Here is a 10,416-nt window from a genome sequence, read left to right on the forward strand (position 1 = left end):
CTCCACATCCTCTGGTCACAATGCAAGCATCCATCCATCCATTATCTAAACTGCTTATTCCTGAAGTGGGGCTGGAGCCGATCCCAGCTGCCATTGGGCGAGAGGCAAGGTACACCGTGGACAGGTCGCCAGCCTATCACAGGGCTGATACATAGACAAACAACCACACACACCCACACTCACTCCTACGAGCAGTTTAGTCACCAATCAACCTAAGCTGCATGTCTTTGGACTGTGGGAGGACACCGGAGTATCTGGAGAGAACCCACCCAGACACAGGGAGAACATGCAAACTCCACGCATTGCAAGAAGGTTCTGGGTTCAAACCTTCTTGCAGTGAGGCGACAGCACTAACCACTGTTCTGCTGTGCACAGGAGGAGGTCAAATATATCCACGAAACCTCATGCAGTCGAAAAATTCCACTTCTAAAATGGCAGCAGTGAACAAGCAGACAAACTCACACGAATGCACGCAGCCAGGAGAATCCATGAACTATTGCGTAAGACATAGTTTGGGGGGGGAGTTTTGCGAGAGTTGCTTTGCGTAGAAGTACAACATAAGTACACCTCGTTTTTTTGAGCGTTGAGTCACATTTAAGATGATAATTCACTGTTGTAACATTGTAGAGAAGTCAAAAAACAAGGAAAAGCATGCCATGGGCTCTTTAAAGAGTTTAGATTATAGGGTGATAAAGTCTGTTTGACTGTCCTACACTCAGTTGTCAGTTTATTAGGTACGCCAAGTTAAAACTAATAGTTTACTCAAGCCCTGCAATGAATCCTCCTTCATGAAGGTGATAATGTTCATACTGTTTTAGAAACGTGTTGATTCAACAGTGATCATTTTGGAGGCTGGAGTTCGTGTTGTTGAACTGTACTGCATTAGAAAAAGGTGTACCTAATAAACTGCCAACTGAGTGCATACTATCATAAATGAACATGTTAGAATGTTTGTGTATTTACAGATACTCTTGCTATTACATTAACTGAGGGTGTAGACCCACATTTTCATATTGTTAGATTTACTGTGAAACCAACAACAATTCCAGCTTTCTCTGTACATTCAACATATTGGGACCAATTAACTCAGTATACAGGGTGGGTGATACTTTGGTGGAGCAGGTTCAGCTGTACTTTGAGGTTTTGTCAGACCAGAATCTACTGGACATTTGACATATTTTGCAAAGTAGAATTTGAAATCCTACAGACATTTGTCAAAGATCTCCTTACAGACGCTGTCACTGTCTTTTGTCTTTATTTCAAACCCTGTCAAACATAAAAAAAACAAATGTTTTTCACCTGGTGTATAATAAACACTGGATCTGCTTTAATTTTGTAAAAAATGTAGAAATTAAAGAGATTATATTAAAAAGAATGAAAAGTTGAGTCGATCATTGACTTATGAAACAAAACGGGCCTGCAATAATGACACCACTGGTATTGACTTTAATATTCCGTAAATATAGAAACACACAGAACACAACACAATGAGGCTTCCTTTTATCTTCTAAGAGGTGATGAACCACTCACAAGGAGCATGATAGGATAGCTGTCAGATACATGAACTGATCTTTAGAGTGGAAAATCACACCTGTCCTTTAGTACTCCAGTCACATAAACTTACAGTGAGCTAATATAGAAACACACAGAACACAATGAGGCTTCCTTTTATCTTCTAAGAGAGGTGATGAACCACTCACAAGGAGCATGATAGGATAGCTGTCAGATACATGAACTGATCTTTAGAGTGGAAAATCACACCTGTCCTTTAGTACTCCAGTCACATAAACTTACAGTGAGCTGTCATTTACTAGTGAAAGCACTAGTGAGGTGTTGTCTGGCTCCCTCACAGCATTTTGTGTTTCTACAAGTCTGATGATGATTTGACATGGTCTTGTAACTGTTTGTGTCCTCTGACTGATGGATAAATCAAGAAAATTTAATAGCAAAATTATTCCAGGGTCTCAGCTGTGAATAGATACTGGTTCCATGGTTATAATGCATATTTTTGCACTGCTGATGGGGCAAAACAAGCCTCACAGTAACATCATAATACTGTTGCCTAGGTATATGTTGTACTGCCAGAGTAAGAATGAAATTCAGGCAAACTCATTCTACGCATTAACAGTGTTGGCTCTTTTCTTGGGTGAAAACTAGGGGCGTGACGATATTTCTCGTTGAGGCAAAATCTCTCATGATATCAGTACATAACAGAACCAAAACAAAAGCCAGCATGATGGAGTGTGACAAGCGTGACGATTAGTTCACATTAGCCTGGCAAAAACACAACTTCCTGCTGCCCGTGACTTTCTGTTGTTCTTTGGTTAGCCATGCTGCTAACATAGCCTACTCCACCTTTGCACCAGTTCTACAACTGGTGTGTCAGCAATGATAGATAAAAACACTGTTTAACATCCACTACTAATGAAAATACATGAGTCTGAAGAGATTCATGTCTTTTCTCGTGAGCTGGAGAGTTTTGAAGTGAACATGAAATCTGCTACAGTGGTCTTGAAAATGACAGGAGCATTGGGTTCAGGTAATTCCATCCCTGAAACAGAGTCTGAATGTGTACTTTAAGGTTCCTGTTGTAATCTGGTCCTCTCCATCTTGACCCACTGTCCAATGATGTCTGCTTCTGTCTTCCTGGCATTGATTACTGACACTGGATCAGCTTCATTAGATCCTCTGTGTGAAACAGCAACAGAGAAATGTCATTAGATTTTGCTTTATGAGTTTAAAACAAAGTGAGTGTGCTGTACCTCAGATCCAGATGATGGGCTCCTCCAGGAATGTTGACAGCTATGAGTGAGGAGCTCAAGGACTTGCGCACCTAACCAGCAGAGAGCTAATTAGCCCAGACTGAAAACAGCCACTTCACTAAAGTGTGCTCATGTGGTTTAATATCTTACCCCTCCATTTGCCCATGGATCCAGATCTCCATTGGAGAAAATAATGTTGCTGGCTGTAGAGAGGGCTGAACACATGAGGAGAGCTCATTAGGAACAAGAACACTGGTGGAGAAATATGAAATACCCATGAACTAAAGGTCATTCCAAGATTTGAAAAGCATTTATGGCACCTGTTTTAAAATAATTACTATGTCAAAACAAGTAATTAGCAAAACCATTTTTATTTTTGCTCATCAGATCAAAATCCATAGAAAGGTAAGGTCTGTCACAGCCTTTGTACAATGGGGCTCATTGTGTGTAGAAATATTCATAACCTTGTACACAGAATACGTTTGCACGCAGATTCAGGGATTCATGACACATGCGCACCAGCTAAATATGTTTTACCACTGTGTGTATGTTAGTAAATTAGCATCATTCTAAAATGACAGGTGCATGTCCGCAATGCACAATTGGCACGCTGCCACGGCCCCAGTTCTCTATATAAGGAAATAGGTTTACCTAGAGGTGTCCTGGGGACAAAGCAGTGAAGATGCAAGAGAGGAGCAGAACAGAGTACAATAAATTTAGCTAGGAAAATATTTGTGCCTAAATGTTTTGTACGCACATTTTAAGCACATATTTGTCTGTGTACAAATTCCTTGTATGTAACACACTTGGCCAAATAAAGGTGATTATTCTTTGTGAATGAGACCCATTGTTCCTTTCCACCAGGATGAAATTTTGAGGAATCGTCTTTGACTTTGCAGAATGAACTTTGAGTGCCTCCATGGACTAAAATGGTTCTTCACTGGTTTATGATTTCTAGGGGGCTGAATGATCCAGTATACACTGCTTGAGATGTTTTTCAAAGTACACTGTTAAGTGTATTAGGTACACCTGTACAGTTGTATGCACTTCCATGCAACACTTCCACCTTAATATTTGTGTTTATGAAGCTCAGAATGTTTGTTTTTGATGAAACTGTCATAATTGTATAAACTCAATTATATGTTTATTAGTGAGGTCACAGTTAAAGGTGGTGTTGTACTGGACTCCATTGTATTCCACAGTATTATGAACTCCAGTCAGGTTTGCCAACTCCTAACTCCAGTTATCTTTGATTGTCATAAGCCAAGGAGGTCACATACTTGTTCCAGCCTGCGCTGAGTATTTGGATGTGTTCAACCTGAACAAGAACCTTGATGTGTATTATTAGTTCAAATACACTGTTCATCATTTTAACTTAATTGGTGACTCTAAATTGAACTTCTTCTGGAAGGGCATCCGGTGTAAAACATTCCAAGTTAGCATGTGCATTGTCAGTTGGGTGGCAACCGATTTGCTGTGGCAACCCCTAACGGGAGCAGCCAGAATTAGAAGTTCATCATTTTAACTTAATTGAAGATCATACTATATTAAGGGTTTGCTTACTTTTTCTTGCCAATGAACAAGCTGGTTTTCATGACCAACAATAACAAACGGTTACTACTTATAAGTGAAAATGCTAATGAGTCCAATAAGAATGCTTGTGTATATGTGATGTTGTCAGCTCAACACTGGACATGTTCCTTTATCAATGATTTTTAAAAACTAGGGTTTTTTTTCCTATAAAACGTATCAAAGAGAAACCATACAATATAGTAGGCTGTCTCATATCCAACAGGGCTACATTTACTGTCTTTTGGCTGCAGCTGATGTATTGTATAGTTGAGGGGTCCCCAACCCCAAGTCCCAGGACCGGTACCAGTCCATGGATCATTTGGTACTGGGCCACAAAGAAAGAATTTTGTGGTTAAAACTAGGGTTATTTTTCTTTCATTAGTCTTAGTTTGAAAAACGACTGTTTCCGCCCTTGCCTCACTACCGCACTTGACTCTGGCATGCCATTTTACACATCAGTGACACAAGCTAACCCTTTCACTGGAGAGCTTTTTTGGAAAGGAAGGAGCAAACGATGGGACAGCAGAAGGGTCACAGACTGCCAGCAAAAAGAAAGCTGCATTTACAAGAAAATACTACGATTCCTACCTAAGTTACGGGTTCATCGCAACAGGTGATACACAAGCTCCACACCCGCTATACATAATTTGCGGTGACCGACAAGCTAATGAAGCCATGAAACCCTCAAAAATGCTCCGCCACACTGAGACAAAACCCTGCGTTAAAAGACAAGCCCTTGGAATTTTTTCCTAGTTGCAGGGAAACAAGCCCAGGGCTCCCACTGACTCTGCATTATGGTGAGTTGATATTATAGTGTTCATTTTTAAAATAAGATGTGCCCCACATATTTTATGAGGAAGAAACAGTGCAGCAGTGTGGCTCACTGGTGTGTTTTTAGTAGTTTTTGGACCACAATAACCAAAACTAAGAAAATCACTAGGTTTATCTTTAAAAGGAATTTGGGCACTGTGGCAATTACCAGAAACGCATCACAAAATTATATCTGATGGTCTGCTGATCCAATGTATGAAGTACAGTAACAGTGATTTCTAAGTTACACTAGATGCCATGATATTTCACGACGGTCTGATGTATGTATTAGTATTCAGTGCTCACCATCACCCCAGAACTGGATTTTGAGCCAGTCTGGTCGTGGAACCACAGCCCAGCGTTTGGAGCAGTAAGCTGTGCGGTCTCTCTCAGTGAAGAACATGGGAGGAAACATGTCTGTCACATTGTTGCTCTCGAAGCACAGATTGATCTCTGTGCATGCCTGCAACCACAACATAAGCAGTGGAATCATTTTTAAGATGAAGCACCATAAATGCTTCATCCAGAACAGTGTAGTTTCTATCAACTCATATACTATTAGAGTTAACTGATCCCGACCTAGCCCTGTGATAGACTAGTGACCTGTCCAGGGTGTACCCCGCCTGTTACCCAGTGTTGGCTGGGATAGGCTCCAGTACCCCTGCGACCCTGTTCAGGAATAAGCGGTATAGATAATGGATGGATGTATGATCCTAACCTGAAATGATCCCATACAGCAACTGTGATGAGATTACATACAGATACATGCTGTGTGTTGGTAGTACCTGGTAGTCCCAAGCCAGGCTGTCAAATCCCAGTCCGCACCCAGTGGGATCGGCACACTCCACATACAGATTGTACTGGTCGAAACAGGCCAGCATCCCAGTGGCATTGTACACAATTCCTGCAGGATGGAATGTATGAAGATTTTTTTTTATGTTTGAGTATAGCAAAATAAAACTCTTTATACCCAGTCACTTCCATTATGAGCTTATTAAGGTTACATAAAACCTGGATTCTATCCCATCAAGTATTCAGTGACCTCATTGGAGAGACAGACACACACTGAATCATAGAGTGGCTTCAGAAAGTATTCAGATCCCTTTAATGTTATATTGGGGATTTAAATTTAAATCGAGAAGGCACAGCAGAGGTTGAACTTCCTGTGCCAGCTCAGGAAGTTCAACCTGCCCCAGGAGCTGCTGATACAGTTCTACCGAGGAAGCAGCCATTGGTGTGAGCCTGCCCTCCATGGAGGACCTGTACACCTCATGGGTCAAAAGGAGGGCGGAGAGGATCACTGCAGACCCCTCACACCCTGGACACAATCTGTTTGAACTCCTCCCCTCTGGATGACGTTACAGGTCACTGTGCACCAAGACAACCAGGCACAAGGACAGTTTCTTCCCCCAGGCTGTGACTCTGATGAACACTTGACCTATGACAGTATGACTGGACAATAACCCTCAGTGCAATACCTGTAAATATACCTCGTACAGATTATACAGACTCGTACAGGTCTCTATTTTTAAGTACTCTGTTTTTATTCCTATTCATCTCATTTCAATGAACATTCCTTTGTCTGTCTGCTTGTTAATACTGCTTATTTTGTTATATTACACAGCCTTATGCTGGTTTACTGTTTACTTGCCCCGTGCATGGGGATATATGTACATGCACATTGAGAGCCGATGTACCAGAGTCAAATTCCTCGTGTGTCCAACACACCTGACCAATAAAGCTGATTCTGATTCTGATTAAATGACCCTTTTACCCATCAATCTCCACTCAATAACTCATAATGACATGCTTTTAGATTTTTTTTGCAAATTTATTAAAACTCAAGAACTAAAACCTCTTCTTGACAAATGTATTCACTACACTGTAGAAGTCCTTCAGGAGCAGGTGCAGCTTCCAGTCTTCTTGAGCAAGTCTCTACAAGCATTGCACACCTGGGTTTGGACAGTTTATCCCATTCTTCCTAACAAATCCTCTCAGGCTCTTTCAGATTGAATGGGAAATGTCTGTGAGCTGCCATCTCCAGGTCTCTCCACTGATGTTTAGTGAGGTTTAAGTGTGGACTTTGTGAGCTGCTCAGGGACAGTCAGTGACTGGTCCTGAAGCCACTCCACCATTGTCTTGGCTGTTTGCTTCAGGTGAACCATCTAAACAGTCTATGGAGCAGATTTTCTTCAAGGACCTCTCTGTATTTGGCTGCACTCATCCTTCCCTCAGTTCTGACCAGTGTCACTGTCCCTGCTGCTGAGAAGCCCTTCTTGGTCACCTTCCTGACCAAGACCCTTCTTGCCCGGTGACTGTCGACTCTCCTACTTCCCTTTCGCAGCATCTGAGGCCACTGTGCTGCTGGGGACACTCAGAGCTTTAGAAATGGTTTTATACGCTTGACCTGATCTGTGCCTCACTACAATTTTACTACAGAGGTCTACAGAGAGTTCTTTGGACTTCCTGGCTTGGATTTTGTGCTGATGTGTCTTAAGGACCTATCATACACAGATGTGTGTCTTTCTAAACTCTGTCCAGTCAGCTGAGTTTACCACTGGTGATTCCAGCCAAGTGACTTACATGCAACTACTGTAAAGGTGTGCTAAACAATCAAGTGTTTAAAAAGCAAAGGGTCTGACTACTTTCTGAAGCCACTGCACTTTTCAACACTTCCAATTCTAGTCCAATAAAACCTTTAACCAATGCCAATACTGTGTGGCACATTTTGTGGAACAACTGCTTGTAACTGAATGCCCCGGGAACATAAGCATTTGTCTGCTGGCGTGAAATATATCTGATCACTAACTGAAGGGCTTCCAACCTCTATATATTAATTCACCAATAACTAAAATAATTACACTCCCATCTGAAATATAATGGCATGATTTTAGCTAACTACTCTCCATTAATAAAAGTGCTAATGGCAGATTTAGGGTGCATAAAAGGTTCTACGCTGCTTTAAATAAGAGACGGTGTTCATCTGTTTTACCTGCAGTGTTTCTGAGGTTAACAAGCAGGTCAGGTCCACTCAGCATGGTCTTACAGGCCACCTAGAAAGCAGAGTCATCATTACTATGGACTTCAGTCTCAGTGTTAAAACATAACTGACCTGTATCCAGTCATATCTGCTTTTTCTCCTCATTTTTGCTTATCGATTCCCTTTTTAAATCGACTGTAATTCAATATTAGGCTTGCCACAACCTACATGTGTATATAAATTCATATATAATCCATATTTATCTTAAAATATCTACATTATCATCTTTTCTAATAGTTATAGGGCAGGGGTTATGTTTTTACCAAAGTTTGCTGCTTTGTTTGTCTGTTTGGACAGTATCCATTAATCAATGCCAGATTTCTGCTGTGAATATTTGAGCGGTTAAAAAAATCTCATATTTATTGTTTAAATTAAACACAAACATTTGAATAAGTATCGATCATATTCATTTTTTAAGCTGTGATCAACAGAAACAAGCTTGTCAGTGTGAGCTCTGTACTGTAATGGTTTGTCAAACATTGTTGCCATTTCTAAACTGACATTTCTTGTTACATACCAATATACAATCACCGGCCACTTTATTATTATTACACCTGTACAATTGTATGCAGTTCAATGCAAAACGTCCGCCTTAACATCTGTGTAGAAGCCATTTTCTGTTTTTTTTTTTTTTGCATTTGTAATATTATGAGTACGTCTGGACGGTAGGGATTGTATCTTTAGTTGGACAGTGAGACAATATTTAAGGAAGCTTGTGTTTATTTGTACATGGTGTTCGTGATCTTATTTTTACACCACACTCACACAGACACATAAAAGGACAGAAAATAGACACTGGACAAGGAAATGAACATTGTGTGATAGACTATGGTGTCATATAATGGTGAGCTGCAAATGTTAATAAATATAATCGCCAGTCTTGAATGCAAGAAAGTCTACTGTGTCTCCTATGTGTGTCAAACTTCATTAATTTGCAAGACATTAATGCTTTTGTGGATTTTTGAAAAGCAATAGTCAATAAAGATCTCCTGTGTGTAGCTGGGGAGGACAAAAGTATAGAGACACCTCTGAATATAATGTAGTCCAGTACAACACCACCTTTAACTATGACCTCAATAATAAACATATAATTGAATGTATGCATTCATGACAATTTCACCAAAAACTGAAACATATTGAGCTTCACAGACATAGGTGTTAAGGAGGAAATATTGCATTGAATTGCATACAATTTTACAGGGGTACCTAATAAAGTGGCTGGTGAGTGTATATCTGAGATAACAACCACATTCTTATTTTTACTTGGGTTTTTAAACAATATAAGTGAAGATGTGCAGCCAGCCATATTAGAGGTCCACAGCTACTGCTTCACAGAAGCTGTAAACTGCTGGTTTGTGTGCATATGTTGCAGCTTTGATGGCTGAACAGAGGAAGTACACACCTGGCAGATTTACATTCTATTTTCAGAAGAGTTTGTTTATGTGACGTTGCTCAATTGTGCATAGCATTTTAGACTACTGCAATCCTCCCTCAGACTGTGTGTACCTTGACAGGGTTGGCAGGCATGATGCCAATGAAGGCAGTGCTGTAGGGGTAATCCATCATTGCCAGCAGAGTGAAGGCGTTCCTCAGCAGCCCATTCAGCTGGTGGATGTCCCGAGCAGATGATGGAGGCTTACACAGAGCAAACTCTGACTGGATGCGACTGTAATCTGGAAACAGTTACTACATCTCCATGACAATGTCAGGTCCTGCTGCTCTATTTAAGTCAGGAAATACTTAAAGCAACACCTTCAAGGTCAAGAGAAGCTCCTGACATTAAACAAAAATGTTTGAAATCTTTCAGTTTGTTTTATTTTAACTTAAAGGGAAATTTCACTGCTGCCTTAACAACACAATACAGTCCTATGATTGTCATTTCTCGACCTAAATTTAAGGTAATCTCTTCAAAGAAGAACAGAAAGAACCAGGTTTTACCTTGGCGTTCAGCTAACACATTCAACTGATGGAAAGCTCCTCTCACAGCATCGCTGCATTCAGAGCTAATGCTCTTAAAATCCTTTGAAAGAGAAAATTCACAAATTATTTTCTATAGTGTAATGAGTAATTTATATGTGTTTCACACAGCTGTTACAAGTTAAAGTGAAAATGGCGGTTAGTACAAACTAAGAGTAGGTTAAGCATCACTGTCTGCCTAAATGCCAAGCATCCACACACTTACAGCTGTAACATCTCTGAAAAACTGCCTGGAGTCTCCCAGCCCAGCAGCAG

The 10,416-nt window shown here is 40.6% G+C and overlaps 1 protein-coding gene across 1 annotated transcript in view; it reads right to left on the reverse strand.

The window, feature by feature from the left end:
* Positions 1-1,655: 1,655 nt before the first annotated feature.
* dpp7 (dipeptidyl-peptidase 7) overlaps positions 1,656-10,416 on the reverse strand; it is an 11,717-nt gene continuing 2,956 nt past the window's right edge. The window contains exons 5-13 of the mRNA XM_020599355.1: positions 10,367-10,416; positions 10,123-10,204; positions 9,691-9,857; positions 8,137-8,197; positions 5,930-6,048; positions 5,451-5,607; positions 2,913-2,977; positions 2,763-2,833; positions 1,656-2,688 (exon numbers count right to left, since the gene is read on the reverse strand). The exon at positions 10,367-10,416 is cut by the window's right edge and continues 101 nt beyond it. Coding sequence (XP_020455011.1) covers positions 2,577-2,688; positions 2,763-2,833; positions 2,913-2,977; positions 5,451-5,607; positions 5,930-6,048; positions 8,137-8,197; positions 9,691-9,857; positions 10,123-10,204; positions 10,367-10,416 — 884 coding nt within the window. The 3' untranslated portion in view covers positions 1,656-2,576. The remainder of the gene's footprint in view (positions 2,689-2,762; positions 2,834-2,912; positions 2,978-5,450; positions 5,608-5,929; positions 6,049-8,136; positions 8,198-9,690; positions 9,858-10,122; positions 10,205-10,366) is intronic.

The sequence above is a fragment of the Monopterus albus genome, unplaced genomic scaffold, assembly GCF_001952655.1.
Source record: "Monopterus albus unplaced genomic scaffold, M_albus_1.0 scaffold40.1, whole genome shotgun sequence".
Taxonomy (NCBI): Eukaryota; Metazoa; Chordata; class Actinopteri; order Synbranchiformes; family Synbranchidae; genus Monopterus; species Monopterus albus.